Source organism: Mycena indigotica, assembly GCF_014461135.1.
Source record: "Mycena indigotica strain 171206Taipei chromosome Unknown Mind.scaff0003, whole genome shotgun sequence".
In the NCBI taxonomy this organism is placed as follows: Eukaryota; Fungi; Basidiomycota; class Agaricomycetes; order Agaricales; family Mycenaceae; genus Mycena; species Mycena indigotica.
The window spans coordinates 2,686,887-2,705,031 of NW_023503002.1; the positions used below are offsets into that span (position 1 = coordinate 2,686,887).

Sequence of the window (18,145 nt, forward strand, 5' to 3'; positions counted from 1 at the left end):
AGAGCCAGAGCAGTCCCATGGTCGTAAACTTGCTTCCTTTCTATCCTTAGTCAAAAGGTGGTGGCTTGCATAGCACTGGATTTCATATAATGAAGACCGAGCTAAACATGGCTGTATCCGAGCCAGAAACAACGGCCTTCCTTTCTATCCTTGTCGACGGCGTGGGTAGCTCAGGAGCTGAGATAAAACGGACTCGAGAGTTGAATCCAAGTAGCAGCAGTCGTAGTTCTTCTTGTGAATTGGTTTTGAATTGGTCAAGAGCGAGATTTCAGCGCCTGTCACAGCGTGACTGTACTGCTTTCACCCCATCCCAACCACGGAATCTTGCCTTTGAATGTCTATTTATTCCTAGTCCTACGATGTCGAGACCCTACCAGCCTCACTCGCGCATACCTATCCAATCCGTACCATGGAACGACGATGAAAAACCATCCTTCAATGACCTCTCCAACCGGTTGCGAAAGACATTATCGCGCTACTCGCGCTACTGGTCTCCACGGCCCCACCCGATGTCTTCGTCGTCGTCAGTGCCAGCATCGAGCTTGAAGTTCGTGCTGCTCTGTAGCCTGTGGTACACATCCTCCGCCTTGTCGTCAAATACCGGCAAGGCGATCCTCATGCAATTCAAGTACCCCGTCACCCTCACATTCGTCCAATTCGGCTTCGTGGCGGCGTATTGTCTGCTGTTCATGTCACCGCTTGTTCAATTCTCAAGAATACGCCATCCAACCCAGGCGATTCTGAGGAGCACGGTCCCTATGGGCATGTTTCAGGTCGTTGGCCACATCTTCTCCAGCTTGGCTATTGCGCGGATACCGGTTAGCACGGTTCATACGATTAAGGTATGCGTCATGTCCTCTTGTTTTACTCTTCCTAAACGAAGCTCAGGCTCTGTCTCCTCTCTTCACCGTTGCGGCATATGCGCTGCTGTTTGGTGTAAGCTACTCTAGCAAAACCTACGTCTCCCTTCTCCCGCTCACCATTGGTGTGATGCTCGCCTGCTCATTCGACCTGTCCGCCTCGAATGTCATCGGTATTCTCTGTGCCTTTGGCTCTGCACTCGTCTTTGTGAGCTCCAACATCTTCTTCAAAAAAATTATGCCCTCCACTCCGAATGGGATGTCCCAGCAAACTTCGTCGCACAAACTCGACAAGCTCAACCTGCTACTCTACTCTTCCAGCATGGCCTTCGTCCTCATGATCCCTATCTGGTTATACTATGACCTCCCACGTCTCCTCGCCGCGCCGACACTGGCTGAGTCCATTGCCCAAGCTTCCAATCCCCCGCCCGCACACTCTGTGACCTACTACTTCTTCATGAACGGCACTGTCCACTTTGCGCAAAACATCATCGCATTTGTCATCCTCGCCTCCACCTCCCCTGTGACCTACTCAATCGCGTCGCTCATCAAACGCGTCGCTGTTATCTGCATCGCCATTGTCTGGTTTGCGCAGCCCATCCACCTTGTCCAGGGAATCGGCATTCTGATGACGTTTACTGGGCTCTGGATGTACAATAACGCCAAGGGCGATGTCGAGCGTGGAGAAAAGCAAATGCGTCGAGTAGAGGCTGCGCGGGACCTGGCGTTGCCTGTCACGAAGGAGGATGCCAGAATGATGGCCCCGTCACCGCCACCGCCGATGGTGATGGAGAGCAGTGCAGAGTCTACAGGCACGGGACCGAATGCGGGGGGGAGTATTATATGGCCGACCAAGAGCGCCGTCGCACAACCTTCACCATCATCTTCACCAACAGCATGCCCCACCGTTGACGATTCGTGTTACACCGCCAGCGCCAGGCTCTCCAATCGACTCTTATCCTTCCCCTCCACCCTCTTTGGACTCGCCTCCCCGCCCAAGATCACCCCCATTGCACGCCCACTCCCATCATGGATTGCCTGTTATGGCTGCAGCATAGGACATCAGTTTTTTTTTATCATCTTCGCCGTATCTATCTCCTACACTACATAGAAGCAGTTGGCTTAGACAGCGCAGACTATAATTTATAACTTGAACACTCGTTTATTAAGGCCTCAAGTTACTACACTGACGCGTTTCTACTCTATCGCGGCCACAAAAAAAAGAAGAGAAACAGAGAGAAGAGAGTGACAAAACTATAATGCTAATGAGAGGCGTCCCCGTTTGCTGCTTCCTGTCGACGGGGTGCCAAAGCCAACAGACGATCCAGAAGAGGCCGAACACGCCATTGTACCTCCTGCCCGACGCGGTTCACCTTCTCGTTCAACGGCATATTGGGTGTCGAAAGAATGTCACGGAGAGTCACGATCGTGCTGTTAAGCTCTTGCGATGCGGCACCAGCAGAGGATTGGACTGAGGCTCCAGTCGCAACGAGCGAGGTTTGGATCGATCTGAGTTCGGTGATGAGACGGTTCGAGAGGGCGTCAACACGGGCGCCAGCAATCTGGGCCAATTCCGTAATTGAGTCGGCAGTCTGGGAAGCCCGTTGTCTGGTTATATCGTAAGTCGGCCATGACTTGCGATAAGAGAAAAAAAAAGTGACTGACACAAGGACAGTTTGGTGACTATAGTCGTACAGCTGGCCAGTGACATTCTTCGAGAGTTCGTAAACACGCTGAACCTGGTACTGCGTGTCGGTGGGTGCGGAGGTATGGAGACGAGTGACGGCGGTTTTCTCGATATAGTCGACAAGGGGAGTGAGACGCTGCCAATGAAATGTGAGGTTTATGAAGGAAAAGATATGGCCAGATCGCACTTGGTCAATTCCATAGGCGGCCTCTTTGGCGGGGGTCGTAATGCGTGTCTCGATGGCCTTGTTGGCGTTCTCGCGGGTTTCTCCGACCATCTTCGTCACGCTGGCACTGCGCTCACGAACGTAGCTTGAGACCTCCTCTGGTTTGGCCTGGAATGGGTAGGGATAACGCGTTTCGACTGCATCGACAGCCTTGTTGGCGTAGTTGTCGGCCGAGACAAGCCATGGGCCAAGACGAACATGGAGGGGAGCAGCGTAATTGTAAGCAGAGGCAGAAAGGTCTTTGGCAGCCGAATACGGTGACGAGGTATAGCGATTGTTGGCGAGGGTTGCGCTGACCTGCTGAACAGTGTAGGCCACGATGGGGATCGACGCGACACGGTTGATAATGGTAAGCTCTGGCGCTTGGGACTTCTCGCTGTTTGACGAAGAGGGCATTGGAACGGTGGAGGTCGTCATGGTGTCAAGGTAAGAAGCAAACGTGCTGCTGAAAAGCTGGCTCTTATATCGCACCTTGGCATGTGATTTTATGTAAGCCGCTACGGCATTCTGCTTCTCTGCCTCTTATCGAGCGACGGCGGCGTCTGGCTTTTCAGATCTGGGCTTTGGCGTGGAGCTTCTCAGGTCCAACTAGTTTTGGCCCAGAAGTTCAGATGACCTTCTAAAGTAACTCAGTAAGTCTACGCTCAGCTTTGCTTATGACGGCGCGTGATATCGACACTTTATCACGGAGCTTCGGCTGCTCATGTGATATCAGATGCTGTGCAAGCAAGACGCCGAAATCTTAACTGATAAGCCGAATCTATAGCTCGTGAGCTCTAGCCTCTCTCTTCTTCGTCCCTTGCCTCTGCTTCGTTACTTTTTATTTAGGACGACCTCAGACAGCTCTCTAAGCACTCTCTCGCCTCGGATTCTCCTATCTCAACTTTGGTAGCGCATTCATCGGATGTCAGAAATAAATCCACCATCGGCGTTGCGTCGGGCACTAGAAGTTCCCACGAACATTCTGCTGATTGATTGATTGATGCAACCTTAACTTGTCCATCATCAACCATCGACAAAAGACCAATGACCAAATTTTGCGACCACAGGCGGGTACGAGGACTCCGCGGCGGCGGTGGCGGGCGGATATGCGCCTTGGTCATGCCCCCCCTCAAATCAAGGGTCACCATGCGCTGTAAACAGCGACAACATTTCTTCTCGAAATGGAAGCCTCAACGCGTCCAGTGTCTCCACTTTCGCAATACCCATTCGCATTCGGAGCTTGCTCGAAAGACTCTACTGAGGATAGAAAACGAACAGAATGCAACTTATTCACCAGTACCGCTTTACCTCCTTTCCGTCGTTGCATTCATTTGGTCAGCCAATCTCCACGCCATCAGAACAGACCGAGGCCGACTGGGTCAGAGCCTGAATGTAGCCGTGAATATCCGAACTCCGACGCGACTGGTTTCAGTCTCGCCTCCCCTCTGCACAACACAACGCGCGATCCATATAACACGGAACGGTGAAAGCCTTTTATCGCATCGCCACGGGTTCTTCCTCGAAGATTTCCAACTGTCCACTGTCGCTCGTTTGCTTCCGCCACCATGCAGAGTGAATTTCCAATAAGCGGAGGTTGGAACTGGAGGGGTTTGCCGCCGAGCCGCCACACTCGGCACAACAATGCGAGTGAAACGATCTACCTTGGTGTGACCAGACAGCTGACGAGTGAGCCCGAAGCTGTCAATCTGCGCCCTCAACATAGGCAACAGGCACATTCACTGTCAAGAATGATCGCAAGGTGTTGCCGGTCCCTTCGGCGATCACTTTCTCCCCTCGGCAACCATCTTCCCGAATTTCAAATTTCGCGGAATCATTTGCATCAAAAAAGGAATCATGCAATGGCGGTCGTATTTCCGCCCGTCTCTTTCATCGCGAACTGCGCGAGGTGCTAGTGGCAATGACTCTCCTGTTCACCATACACTGCCCAATGCGGTTGCGCGGCGTCAAGTCCCGTAACGACTCAATAGCGATCAGGCAGGAACTGCCAAGAGGAGTTTCGACGTGGGACCTTTACCCTACTTACTCTAAAACCCTATCAGCTCGTAATGCCAGTGTTCTGTGGGTCCAATTTTTCTCGCCTTCTTTGGTGAGCAAAACAATTATGTGCAAAATCGAGCATTCGGCTGTGCGTACGCCATCTTTATAATCGACGTGTTAGCACCAAAAAAAGTGTGACATTGCTCGATCGCCTGATCGAATCCAGAAAGGTATATCGAGATCTCGCGTTCAACGACTCCGAGGCATCCAAGGGTTTAACTGGGTATTTATGAGGGTTTCTTTGCTCGTGTTCATGACATTCTCCCAATGCCCCCCTCCAGACTATTCGGTTGGGCTCCCGCCAATGCCGATGGCGACGATGTTCAAGTTGACGCTTCATCAACCGGCCAATTCACCTTTCAAGTTCGTGCCCAAGGCTCTCCAGCCACTCTCCCGACCTCCATGGGCTTCTTCTCGTCGCCTGACGATAACCACTCCCAAGAGCATACTCCCCGACCGCGCAATGCTTTTATCATATTTCGCACCGAGTTTGCGCGACTGCACCATAGTCCAGAGACCAGTAAACAGCGACGCATCCAGAACAAGTCCTCTGGCCGGACTGTATCTGGCAAAGCCGCTGACGCGTGGAATAAGCTTTCTGAGCGCGACCGCGCCCACTACAACCGTCTAGCCGAAATCGAAAAGGAAGAACACGCTAGGCGGTATCCCAACTACCAATATCGCCCCCGCCGACGTGGCTCGCGTGTGACCCGTCGTCCCTCTGTGCTGACTCCTTCTGTGACAATTACGAGTCCACCTCCACAAAAACGTCGGCGGACAAGGGCTTCGAGCTTCATCTCTAGTGACGAGGAGTCCTCCTCAGAAAGCAGTGCACCACCGTCTTCCCCCGAGTCGGACTTTCACCTCAACCTGCGACTCCCTCACGAGCCCCAGCCAACAATTGTCACGATCGATGAGGAGACAAAGGGCGATCGACGTCGTTCTTCCTCTGTCCCCGTGACCCTCAATGAGCACGACTACTTGACGGCAGCTGGCTGGCCAGCCAGTGTCGTTGAAAGCACCGCCCGCAACGAACGGCAATGGGAGCTCCGCCCGACAATGCTCCAAAGCAAGCGTCGCTCGCGGTCAGTCACAGAGGCCGACCTCGCTAGTCTTGGAATTCCTCCCTCTTACGAGACCGATGCTGTTCAGGTTCGTTTTTTGTCCTTCGCCTTTTTTTTCTTGCGTTGACGCTTACCTTATCCCCAGTATACTCCCCGACTCGCGAATAACCTCACCATCGACCCTGCATCACTCTTTTCCCCGATGCACATCCAAGTCTCCTCCTCCTCATCATCATCATCATCGCTAGCCAACTGGAACGGCGAGTTGGAAGCCGCGCAGACACCCGCTCCATCTCCCATTACCTCAGCTCCCACTGGCACCCACATCGCTCCCCTTCCCCTTCGTCTCGACACTCCATCATGGCTGCCAGAAACGTACAACAGCCAATGGCCGCTCGACTCAACGGGCCACTACGTGCCAATGCCCCCCATATTTGCACGTAGTATGAGCGATCCGGGAGTTGGCGGTGAGCTCACGGTCACCGCCATTTTGCAACAGCAGCAAGAGGAGCTGGCTCGGGCAGCGAAGGAGCAAGACGACGCCGCCTTCGCTACCTATTTCTCGCTCAGCGGGCTCGACTTGGAGTCGCCCACGAGCCCTTAAAATACCCTGGCTACCCAGTTCCCTCCTGGTTTTTGGTCGTTCGTCTTCGTTGGCGCCGAAAAAACGTTGGTAGTGTCTGTTATATCCTCGACATACCGTTATACATACTGTACACTATTTATTCCCCCTTTATTTTATTTGTTAGTCTATAGCTCACTTATACACAACTTGGGACTTACTTAAGCTTCCTGTACTACCACGCATATATTTTCGCTTCTTTGCATTTGATGGCGCACGCGCTGCGACGTCGGGAACAAGCGTGGAGCCGAAAATCGATGGGCAGAGCGCGGCACCCGCGGATAGGGTTGGGCTAGTGAAACGGAGTGCAAACCCAATCGAGGGCTGGGGTGGTCGCTCAGAGCAATTTCCTCGGAAACCACAAAGAGGAGGGTAGAATAGGTGCAACCAGCCAAAAAAAATATACTTCCCCTCTCTGCGATGCGAAGCATTGCAGCACAATCTACGCTGACCCTAGACCGCCCGTACTCCGACGTCCATCGTCAACAAAGGAACCCAGGAAAACAACTGCTGGGCATCGGTCAATTAGTCCGGGAAAGCCCGAATATATTGCTTACGTTTTAGGTTTGCAGCCTAGATCAGCAGGTTCGTGTGGATTACGGTATCGTGCCGCAAAGCCACAAGAGCGGAAACGCGGTTGACGCGAGGGGTTGGCGCTGTTAGTAACCGGGGTTCGGGGCTGACCCGAACGTGAACCGCTCTTTGAATCGACTTGAATTCCATGTCATCCTTCACATTCAGTTTGAGGTCCGCTAACAGAGAGTTGAAATTTACCTCTGAAAGATAGGATAAATAGGACAGAAGTAAGTTCAAACGCTTCTGGATGGCGGCTGAAGAATATGATGCCTTGAGTGTGGAGACGTGATAAAAACAGGGCAGAGGGTACTACACAGCAGGATATTTGAGATGATGCGAAGTCGTTTCAAGTAGATTCCGAGGACATAGTACCTTGAGTCCTTGACTCGTCATACCCTGCTTGAAGGAAGTCGGGCCGGTAAAATAAGGTTGTAGTGATGGCTCCAGTCGTTATCGAGGCATTGCAATTGCTTCACGTCCGTCGCAATATTCAACTGGAAGATGGGTTGCTGACTCACGGTCATGATCATCATGATGGGAGAGTAAAAGCAAATTTCAAGAGTATCCTAAAATCGCATTTGCCTCGCGCAGTAGCTGGCCGTTCCCAACGAACGGCCGGAACCCCATTGCCTGCTGACTCTCGGCTTGGGGATGAACATCTCCTTCGGTTGCTCTTCCGACAAAGTCCGATTCACCAGAGCCGCCAGGAAAATCACTCCAGGAGTCATTTTAAATGTGTGCGGTAGGGAAAGAGAGGGCTTACGGAGCAGGGAGACCGGCCAAGAAGTTGTTGCGCTGGTCGCGAAGGTAATGAGCACTGGACAATAGACAAAATCAGGCCCGAGGCATTTACAACGAATGGAACACAAAACTTGTCGGCAGTGAGAGGAACGGCGGGAATGTACAACACGGAAGAATCTTGTACCCCTCCATGACGAGCTTCAACCGCATGAATCATATCACAATGCCCTGTGATGGGATTAACTCTGGGTACTCCTCCGTGGCACAACTCACAATAGACTTGGTCGCCGGGCTCCACCATTGGTACACTGACCATGGTTTCGGCCAACTTGAGATGAGGATGTGTTATGTTGTTGAGCTCCAGTCCCGTTCCCATGCCTGCACCCACAAAGTTCGGGTTATCGACATCTGGCACATTCCAATTCTCGAACTTGAGCGAGGGCGAAGTCGGATCACGTGGGCGGAAGAAAGGTCGCAGAATCCAATACGCTGTTGCAAGACGAAGGGAAGGGAGAAGTTGAAGGGTGCCCTGTCCTGGTCCAGTATTAGACATTGATGTCCAGCCTTGCCACGGCCGGAAAATTGAGCATTGATTTCTTGATTTGAGAGAGCGTTAACGAAGACAGTCAAAGACCACCAAAGTTCTTACGGCGCATGATATAGGTCCTGCTTGGCGTTGACTCTTGGCGTTGCAAAGTACGGATCGTAATTCCTCCATGAACTACCGCCGTCAAGAATTTTGCTAAAACATTTGCGATATTCGAGGTCCTCCCAGCGCTCAATGGAGCCAGCGTCCGCATGGGGACCCAACGCGAATTTCATGTCTCCCGGAAACCGGATGCGAAGGCGGTCAAAGTATGAGATGGGTGCGTCAAGACGGATGTCGTCAGAGGAAGTGTGCCAAAGGGAAAGTAAAGCTCGTTGAGTAGCAAGAATATTGGGGTGGGTACGCGCTTGCATTTGACTGACAGTGTTGTAAAGCTCGTAGACTTGAATCTTGTCGGCGGGAAAACCTGAGTAGTTTGAGTAAGAGAATGTCTGCAGTATAACGAACGAACCTTTGACTTTGTCCGCGTTCACGGCAGCATACTGCTGGATAGCGAGCTTCCATTCAAGTGCTATCTTTGACAGGTAAGGCTAATAACAACACACGCAATATGACACACCTTTTGGGAGACAGCACCTTTCACTACAACACATCCAGCTTCTCGAATCTTGATCGACTCTTCCGCGCTCAGTCCTCGATGAATGGCGTCTATTGAGATTTGCGGAATCATCTGCAGAATATAATGTGAGCAGGTAAAGCTCGACATGCGATTGGTGTTCACTTGTTCGCCACTTTCTCTGATGTGTTTCGTCTCCAGTTCAAGTTCTCCCAGAACCTCCTTCCAACTCTGCTCAAGGCTTCCTGTGCTCTTCTCCCAGATGGCTCGTTTGAGATCAGCAAACCGCGGTGGAAATGCATGAACAGCGTCGTCGGGACGCAGCGAGGCAAATACGGCAGAAATGTCACCTTCTCCCTTCTGAGAGCGGCCACTTGACGCCATAGCAGCCATGGTTGTTACCCCACGGGTCAATGAATGGCGGGCTGGAAAAACAACATTGAGCATGGTGGTTGAGTCTGAGCACAATGACCATGCTGGCCTATGTATATAGCTGGCCTCGGTGTTGGCACGTCGAAGGTCAGCAGACTATAGACTGTCGGCCGAATGACGGACACGCTTCGTTGGCTACAGTTCGAAGCATTCTTGCAATTCAAAGCTGACTTGGAACCGTTGAAGTTGCGATATGCGGCAACTCGTGCTTCAGACATCTGCGAAACATCCTTGTTTTCGGCGAGGTAAGTAGGTATAGTGGGAGAAAGATGACGGCTCATTCGGCATGAGTTGGTGTTGATGATATTGATGATGTCTGTTGTGTTCCTCCTACTCTTTCGCGCTACGCGTCGTCTTCGTATGCTTCAACAGGGGAGAATTCGAGCGCTTGAGCTTCACCATGGATCTCGGAGGATGTGGGTTTCGTATCATGTCACAAATGTGACCACAACTTTTTCTGTCTCAATCCACCTCAGAAAAAATGTCTAAAACCATCTCCCTCAACCTCAATCACACGCCTTTCTCTCTTCGGTCCGACTGACTATCATACAATCAAACACGATGAGAAATCTTTGTGGCCATTGGAGCCGAAGTGCCGATAATCCCTCTTAAACGTTTACTCAGCGATGCAATCCGCCGCGGCTAGTTCTCCCAGCATTTCTCTTCTTCCCACTTCTCCCCGTGCCTGGCGTAAATGTCTACTTCCGCCCCCAGCGCGTCCCCCTCCATTTCTGACCTCAAATCCACACCCCAAGAACAACAATTGACCGTTAGCGAAGGGAAAGCCACTCCACGAGCACACGGTGCAGGCTTTAGAGATGTAGAGGAAGCAATAAGCCTCCCGCACAACAAGTGCGCTTATCCCAGTTTCTCCTCTGCTTGTTCACTGACTCTGATGGCAAAGTATGGTGCTCGTCATGGCCGGCCTCTTCATCACTATGTTTCTTTCGAGTTTGGACAACACCATCGTAACGACGGCGCTCCCGACTATTTCAGCAGAACTTCATGGAACTGCAAGCGACTATAGCTGGACTGGCGTTTCCTATGTGTGCCGTGTCCGATCTCTTAATCATTGAGACTGATGAAAGCATATAGATGCTAGCGTCTGGCGCCTTTGTTCCATTGTGGGGTAAACTAAGTGATGTCACCGGCAGAAAGGTGTGGCTTTCTTGAAGAGTCTACGCTAGTTCTTTAATGCCATTTTAGGCTATCCTATATCCCTCAATAGTCGTCTTTCTTCTGGGATCGGGATTGTGTGGTGCTGCTAAGGTGTGTTTTCCGTTCTAGACCTCGAACTTCATTAATTCGTGGCCTCAGTCAATGCCGTGGCTTATCGCATGTCGGGCAGTCCAAGGTATAGGTGGGGGTGGTATAGGTAAAATTTCGCCCTCGTTCTCAAACCATGACGCAGACATTGTTCCGTAGTTATCATGGTACAAGTCACCATCTCCGATATCGTCACCCTGCGAGATAGAGGTAAATATTCTGCGGTGATCGGTGGTTGCTGGGGTGCGTCAAGCCTTTTCCCTCTGCCCGATTAGCTTTTGTTCATGTTCCCCAGGCATTGCAAACGTGCGGCGTTTCATTCTTGGCTTTCCTTCATCTCGAATGCTCTTCTAGGTTCTTGGCCCCATCCTAGGCGGGATCTTGACAGAGAAGGCGAGCTGGAGGTAAATTTCCACTTTCCGCGGCTGAGGAAAATGTTCCAATGTTCAACAGGTGGTGTTTCTGGATTAATCTCCCAACCGGAGGAATCGCCGGGATCATGCTACTATTTTTAAACCTGAACCCTGTCAAGAAGATGACTTTGCGAGAGTTTTTCGCGCGGTTCGACTTTTTGGGCATGTGCGTCCCTTTTCGATTCCACCAGGTACAGCGGGACATAATCGCAAAACTAGATTCCTCCTCATGTCTGGAACTGCTCTGTTTTTAGCAGGACTCTCGATTGCCGCAGACAATGGATGTTGGTGTTTTTGTGCCAAATGTTGGGAATCGATGACTGATAGCCTCATATAGTTGGAGAACCTTCAACCGTAGCACTGGTTGTTGTTGGCTTAATTTTGTTGTTGGTTGCGGGTGTCGTGGAAGGGCGCACAACGCGGATGGCTGTGATTCCGCCCAGACTATTCAAGACACGAACAACTTTAGCGCTCTTCGGCCTCACTTATCTTCATGCGATTGGTTTCATCTGTAGGTTCTTTCCACGCAGTTAGCCCTCCCACAATCTGATGACTTAATAATAAAGGCACGACATTCTATCTTCCCGTCGTTTTCCAAGGCGTCGATGGAGACAGCACTCTCCTCAGCGGCATCAAAATGTTTCCTGTCGCGCTTGGCGGCTCATTTACAACCATCCTCGTTGGCCCTCTTGTGACCAAAACCAAGAGTACACGGCCGTTCATATGGACGGGAACCGTAATGATGGCTGTTGGGGCGGGCTTGTTAATCACGCTCTCAGAATCGTCGCCTCTCGGGCATGAGATGGGGTTCACGTTGTTGCAGGGTATGGGCACAGGATTGGTGAGCCATTCGATTCGCGTTAGTCCACAGACCAATATTTTTTTTTTCCAGCTATTCCAACCGCCTTTGATCGCGCTGCAAGCCGCCATGCCCCTCAAAGACATGGCTGCTTGTACTGGTGCAGTACGTGATGTACTAAGTTTACGAGATAATCTCTGACTCTACCTCCTCCAGTTTTATCTGGTCCGGTATGAGAACAGTCTCTCTGTTTGAATTTATATGCCGACAATTGAACTATAGAACTCTCGGAATCACATCAGGCATCTCCATGGGAGGTGTTGCCTTCCAGACCCAACTTAGTCACCGTCTCCGACGGATACCTGGCTTTGCAGAAACCGCAATGGCAAGGAGCATCCTTGAGGGAAACTATAAAGATATCAAGGACATTACGCCACCAGACCTGAAGCTTCAGGTCACCGTAGCTCTGTCACGGTCGCTGAGGACGATTTTCATCTTCTTGACACCGGTTGCGTGCGTCACTGTTTTGGTGGGTCCTTTATTTTCTTGAACGCTTGAACTTCATCACATCTTATTTTATTATTAAGCTGTCGCTCATGATACGGCACTACAGCTTGGAAAGGAATTTTGTTCGCACTTCGAAGGGTGATGCGACTCCTGATGCTGAAAAGACCATTGCGCCGGTCGAAGACATGAATGTCCTCGAAAAATAGACTAGATCACCGTTTGGTATAGATTTCTTTTGTAGCTATATCTGCTGCCTTGTCTGCTTGATAAACTCCGAGTCGCTCCCAGCAGCGCTCGTCTCTCCACCAGCTGAAAAAGTAGGGCGGACGTCTTAATAACAAATTCTCTCCAACCGTTTAAATTCTCCCAGTACAACCCGTCAGTATACCCACACAAGGCGGCCTTGGTTATCGACCACAGCTGGAGATGGGCAATGCGGCGCGGTCCGGCTTTCTTATACCATCTCTAATGTCGATTTTCTCATTGCATCTTCAAGTTGTGTCTTCAAAAACAGCTATTTCCTGGAACAATGACGGCGTTATTTAGAAACATGAAGAGTATCTTGGCCACTTTGAAGGAAGAATGCGCTGGTCCCCGTGACGTTGAGATGTGAGGAAGCGTCCCGATGAAAGGGTAGCGAATATCAGCAGCATAGTCATACCCCAATGCCTCGACGTGGTCAATTCCGTGCCCAACGTATATTTGCAAACACCTGAGAGTTCTGTTTCAACTAATTGAGCAATGGAAACCAAGACAGCGTCGAGAGCGTTGGGGAGAACATCATTTGCCTTCTTCCCGCAGAGCAAGGCTAACAAGATCCAAGGAGCTCCCCAATCGAGTTTAGTACTTCCATTCAAGAGGAAAGGAGTCGAATCAAAATGCGTGAATTCCACCAATAAACTGAATGAAAAAGATGGTAAGGTAGCACATACAGTACACAGCCCTAGGATACAGACGGGGAGAACGAGTGTTGTGTTGTGTGTGTGCAAAGAGAGTGAGCATGCAATACAATACCGAGATCAAGCATTCTGGAGCAGTCGGCGGGGAGTGATCATGTGATTGGCGGGGGCGTGGGTGCGACGGAGAGTGGGAGGGGAGCCAGGACTTTGAGTCCGATTCCACATGTAAAGACGGGGTGTGACAGTCGGCGCGGGAGAGGGTGAAGAGAGAGCGAGGTGAGCCATTGGGGGAGGCGTGCTGGGCGTGGCTTCAACAACAGCAGCAGTCTCCGTCACAATCGGCACGGGAACGGGCATTTCAGAGGTCGGATTGGCGCGAATAGCGACAACCTCTCCCCCACCACTAACAGACGCAAATTGCTGGATTTGCGCAAGCAGCTGCTCGTTGATAGTCAACGAAAGAGTATCGTTGTTTGGCTCCGACTCGGGAGTATCGCTTCCAGGGTGTTCACCAAGGTCGACCTCTCCACGATCTAGGAATGCCTCATATTCTGCAGTCGCAAAAAACTCGTCCGCATCCGGGTCAAATCGGTTCGAAAGACTCCATTTATGGTACACAACCGGTGGCTTGTTGTCTTCGTCGATGGCTTGCGGAGCGACGGTAACGGTAGCATTGGCAGCGCGGCAGCCATACCGGTCAGAAAAAAGGGCGCGTCCCATCGTAGGTTTCGATGATAATGATACTTTTGAAGGGGGGTATGTAGCACGAACAGACGGACAAAACAATTAAGCAGTGCCCCGTATCGTGTCTTTTAGATGAGGAGGAAGGTTGGGGGATGACGAGGAGAAGAGTCAGCCTGGCCGTTGACTGTCACAGACGCGTCAACACTCAATGTCAATCAGTCACGCTCACGACCAACCATCGTTCCAGTGTTGCGGAAGTAAACTACCTTCTGAGGACTAATCCCCACTACTCATTTCTAGCAATGCCTCGATACTCCTCCCTAGATCTCCATCGTTGGCCTCTAAGACGAGCTGAACGACCTCTACCTCCATCGCAGGGAATATTTGTAATAATGTTTCCCTCGCTGCTTGAGCTGCTTGTTCGTGGGCACTATCGATCTGAGCTTGCATTCCAGCTAAATCAAAATTCGGTGTTGGTGTCCTTGAAACAGAGTCATCGCTGTACCCGCCGATCTGGAGTGATTGTAGTCTTGGGGGCACTAGTGCAGGGCCAGCATGAGCCATCCGTGATGGCGTATCTTCACCGCCATATCCGGGAGTTCCTGGCGGAGTACCCATCGGGACTTTGCGCACCCGTTGTTTATACGGAGTTTGGATTGGGGGCACAAACCCATCACTGCTGGCCGGCGTTTGTGGGTGATGGCTGTAATAGTATTGCTGTTGTTGCTGCTGACGGGTCTGATCAGGATGACTCCAATGTGGGATCTGAGGTGGATTGACCTGTTGTTGCTGTTGCCTATTTTCCCTTCCTAATTCGAAGGGCGCGAACGGCCCGGGAAGATATGTCGCTGCTCTGCTGCTCTCCCCTGGTGGTCCACCCACGCCGTCTAACGCCTCGTTTAATATCCTGCTTAACGCGCTTAGTGGTTTGGATATCGTGTCGCCCGTCTTCTGCAATAGTCGCTTGGCGTCCTCGGAAATTGTCTGGATGCCCTGAACAGGTGTTGAGATTGCAAGTGGCTGAGCAGACTCGTCTCCTTCGTGCGAGGAAGTAGTAGAATGAGATGAGACGGATGTAGCATCGGAAACCGAGCCTCGGGAGGGTGTTGACAGGAAATTGGCAGGGAGGACATGCGGCAAAGTTGGCGAGGCGTCGGCGGGTAAGGATTGGATGGCGGCTTCGACATTTTGCTCAAATTCCTCTTGCGAAATGTTTGATAAGGACGTATGATCCATCGTCTCGATGAACGAAACGGCCCCCATTAGGCTTGATAGATAATACCCCGCCTCGCTTTGGAGCTTAGTGGGATTTCTGAATCGATTTATGAACCTTGGAAAACATCAAGAAGACTCTTTTAGCTAGCCAAAAACATACTCGACATTTGACAACAGGTGTTCCGGGTTCGCCTTGAGCACAACGAAGATTAATATAGGCAGGAAAGAGTCCGCGCCTTCCTCTTTCTTCAGATGACGTATGAGGCCTGTCTCATATTAGGTGCCACGACTTGAGAGCAAGGAACCAGATGCGGACCAAAGATGACTTTGCAACAGTTGAGAATGCAAATAAGCTTGTCTCGGGGAGCCTTGTAGTGGTTGACCTTGAGCAGCTCTGGGTCGTCGTTAGAACGTCAGTAAAATTAATAGATCACAACTCACCTTGCTGCGCAAACATTAAAAAGCCGCCACTTCCTTCGCCAACGGGAATATCTAGATGAGTTTCCTCTATCCAACCGAACAGTGCTATTCGTTGGGTGAGTACACGATCACGCTCAAGGTCATCAGCCGTTATCTGCCGGCGCGGAATCGTAATGGCGATTTGTGGGGTAAATGTACTAGGAGAATGAGCCCCACATAAGATAACACTGTTGACGCACAATTGGTAAAGTTGGTTCATGACCAGCTTCTCCATACCCTCCATCGCATTGTCAAACTCAGCATCAGAAGCATTTTTCCAAATCTCAGACTCCCGCATCGGTCGAGCGATGAACTACAGATATGAGGTTACTTGGTCCACCAGTTTTTAGGACACTGCGTACATTCAGAAAATCCTGGATGATCTTGACCTGGTCACCAACAGTAAATGTCCGTTTTGAGAAGTTGCTGAGAAACCTGGGAATTGTGAGCAAATAACGATGTCGGCACATCATATCCTCACGATTTGAGGTATTTCGCAACAGCTTCTGCATGACGGGACTTCATTTGATCCAAAAACCTTTGGAAATCGAACGGTGGAGGGTCGTCTGATGTCGTTGGTGGCGGTTCGGGTGTCCTCCCACTCATTTCTGGTGCTCCAGTGGACTCTGATTGCTGCCTCGTTTGTTGCTCCACGAAATTGGAGAGCTTGGAGGGTGAGGGGACTGGGCGGGCATTATCTATGGAGCCGGGCCGTGACTTGGGCTTGAGGGGGAGGGAGAATGTCTTTGCCAAAGAAGAGAACGATGGAAAGACAGATGCTGACGGTGTTGTTGGGCCGGGTGTTTCAATATCCTTTGAGGGTGGTGTTGGCGGTGGGGAAGGTGTTCTTGGCGGCGGTGGTGGTGGATGTGGCTCTGTATTCTCCCAGGCCTCCTTTGCTGCTGCCTCTTCCTTATTGGCAAGTGGGTCGAACTCCGAGATAACTTGTTCAACGTTGGAAGGTTGGAGATCGAGCGATGTGGATGGCTCATTCTTAAACCCTTGTGCAAACGAGTCGTCTAGGAGTGACGAATCTGAGAGTTCAACTGGTCGGGGTTCGGCTGGGGTTGCTTTCTCTTCTTGTTTGGGTGTTTCTGACCACGGATTTGGCTCGGGAGTGGATGCTGTCGCGTCCAAAGACATGATGCTCGTGACATGCTACTGCGACGCGTTCGTCACACGGCGTCCTTTTCCTTTTTCCAAGCAACAGCACTCATGGTCCTGATACTCCAAGTTTTCCATTTCACCTTCTGGTCAGTTCGGATCTTTTCACAGAATTGTGTATAAGGAATCATTCTGCAAGAAGCGCCCGCCAGTCATAATAGGTCACCCCTTCTCAATCAACGCTGTAAGTAACAGTCACTGAAAGAGCCGTAAATACTTATCGTGTAGTTCCCAGTTGTCTCTACCACTCATGGCTGACTTCTCGCCTCAGAGTTCTCCAGCATCTTTGCCCCCACTTTCACGCCGCCGACGCTTCCTCCGAGCTCTCAAGATCTGGCGTCGGTCAAACAAGACTACTATGCATGGCCCGGGGGATTCCTTTGGTTGGCACGATATTGTATTAGAAACTCCGGCCGAGCGCGAAGCACGTGAGGCTAATACTCGTCAAAACAGCCTTGCACCTATCGCTCGCTTGCCCCCCGAGATTCTGGCAGACATCTTCTGTCGCTGCGTCCCCACATCCATTTCCGACATCCAAATCGGCTTCAAGAAACCCTCCTCCTGGCTGGCAATCCCTCGTGTCACCACTTACTTCAGAGATGTTGCACTGGCCAGTCCTGATTTCTGGAGCACAGTCGTATTGTCTCCTCCCCAAGTTACTGCCACAATGCTCATTCGCTCGCGTTCGGTGCCGCTCATCATCCGAGCTGACCTTAACAACAACACAGACAACTCTCCGGAACCCATCATTCTGGAACATACTGCCCGTTTAGGGACCCTTCACATTTCCTCCCCACGATGGCCGTTGTTGACATTCTTGTCCAATTTGGAGCATGCCGAGGCCGCCCCTCACCTCCAATGTCTCCAGTTTGTCAATAATAGCAATGCGACAGAAGGGGAATCCTTCACATGGCTGCCACGGAATTTCTTCAGACGTGAAGAGGTGCTTCGAGGTCACAGAGCGGGGAGTGCGCCAGGGTTGCATCTACATCTCAACAATTGTGCTTTCCCATGGGACTCGCTATGGTACAGACAGATAACCCATCTGCATTTAGAGAAATTAAGTACAGAACAGCGACCATCCACCCTAATCCTTCTCTCGATACTGGCGGCGTCTCCTGGTTTGCAAACCCTCGCCTTGATAGACATGTTGCCAGTGACACCACCTCCTGGCCTACAGACCGTTTCCCTTCCGTATCTTATGTCGGTCACTCTCAAGGACAATTCTCCTGCTCGTTGTCGACATTTCCTGCGCTATCTTCAAATTCCTCCGTTGGCCAACGTTTATGTGTCCTGTCGTGCGGAGGGCAATGGCGACTACTCGTGGT

The 18,145-nt window shown here is 51.2% G+C and overlaps 7 protein-coding genes across 7 annotated transcripts; 3 read left to right on the plus strand and 4 right to left on the minus strand.

The window, feature by feature from the left end:
- Nucleotides 1–359: 359 nt before the first annotated feature.
- Nucleotides 360–1,971, plus strand: MIND_00358400 (Glucose-6-phosphate phosphate translocator 1; the record flags this gene model as incomplete). The annotated part of the gene is made up of 2 exons (XM_037360428.1): nt 360–842; nt 889–1,971. 2 exons carry the CDS (start codon nt 360–362, stop codon nt 1,969–1,971), a joined length of 1,566 nt encoding a protein of 521 aa, XP_037223313.1.
- A 151-nt stretch (nt 1,972–2,122) lies between these two features.
- MIND_00358500 (uncharacterized protein) lies at nt 2,123–3,190 on the minus strand (the record flags this gene model as incomplete). The annotated part of the gene is made up of 3 exons (XM_037360429.1): nt 2,123–2,468; nt 2,526–2,683; nt 2,735–3,190. The coding sequence occupies 3 exons, from the start codon at nt 3,188–3,190 to the stop codon at nt 2,123–2,125; spliced, it is 960 nt and encodes a 319-aa protein (XP_037223314.1).
- A 1,890-nt stretch (nt 3,191–5,080) lies between these two features.
- MIND_00358600 (HMG box domain-containing protein) lies at nt 5,081–6,481 on the plus strand (the record flags this gene model as incomplete). The annotated part of the gene is made up of 2 exons (XM_037360430.1): nt 5,081–5,965; nt 6,023–6,481. The coding sequence occupies 2 exons, from the start codon at nt 5,081–5,083 to the stop codon at nt 6,479–6,481; spliced, it is 1,344 nt and encodes a 447-aa protein (XP_037223315.1).
- A 1,149-nt stretch (nt 6,482–7,630) lies between these two features.
- MIND_00358700 (Duf1479 domain protein) lies at nt 7,631–9,426 on the minus strand (the record flags this gene model as incomplete). The annotated part of the gene is made up of 8 exons (XM_037360431.1): nt 7,631–7,790; nt 7,839–7,892; nt 7,948–8,044; nt 8,090–8,412; nt 8,466–8,829; nt 8,875–8,938; nt 8,983–9,093; nt 9,145–9,426. The coding sequence occupies 8 exons, from the start codon at nt 9,424–9,426 to the stop codon at nt 7,631–7,633; spliced, it is 1,455 nt and encodes a 484-aa protein (XP_037223316.1).
- Nucleotides 9,427–10,105: 679 nt separating this feature from the next.
- On the plus strand, nt 10,106–12,602 carry MIND_00358800 (MFS general substrate transporter; the record flags this gene model as incomplete). Its single annotated transcript, XM_037360432.1, has 16 exons — nt 10,106–10,263; nt 10,316–10,457; nt 10,507–10,569; nt 10,618–10,680; nt 10,729–10,786; nt 10,837–10,920; nt 10,973–10,983; nt 11,032–11,081; nt 11,131–11,256; nt 11,310–11,374; nt 11,428–11,601; nt 11,657–11,931; nt 11,983–12,054; nt 12,106–12,119; nt 12,172–12,418; nt 12,477–12,602. 16 exons carry the CDS (start codon nt 10,106–10,108, stop codon nt 12,600–12,602), a joined length of 1,728 nt encoding a protein of 575 aa, XP_037223317.1.
- An 813-nt stretch (nt 12,603–13,415) lies between these two features.
- Nucleotides 13,416–14,015, minus strand: MIND_00358900 (uncharacterized protein; the record flags this gene model as incomplete). Its single annotated transcript, XM_037360433.1, has 1 exon — nt 13,416–14,015. One exon carries the CDS (start codon nt 14,013–14,015, stop codon nt 13,416–13,418), a length of 600 nt encoding a protein of 199 aa, XP_037223318.1.
- Nucleotides 14,016–14,255: 240 nt separating this feature from the next.
- Nucleotides 14,256–16,802, minus strand: MIND_00359000 (uncharacterized protein; the record flags this gene model as incomplete). Its single annotated transcript, XM_037360434.1, has 7 exons — nt 16,135–16,802; nt 16,016–16,088; nt 15,854–15,966; nt 15,636–15,811; nt 15,511–15,588; nt 15,355–15,460; nt 14,256–15,309 (listed from the first exon to the last, which is right to left on the minus strand). The coding sequence occupies exons 1-7, from the start codon at nt 16,794–16,796 to the stop codon at nt 14,256–14,258; spliced, it is 2,262 nt and encodes a 753-aa protein (XP_037223319.1). The 5' UTR covers nt 16,797–16,802.
- Between the last annotated feature and the right edge of the window lie 1,343 nt (nt 16,803–18,145).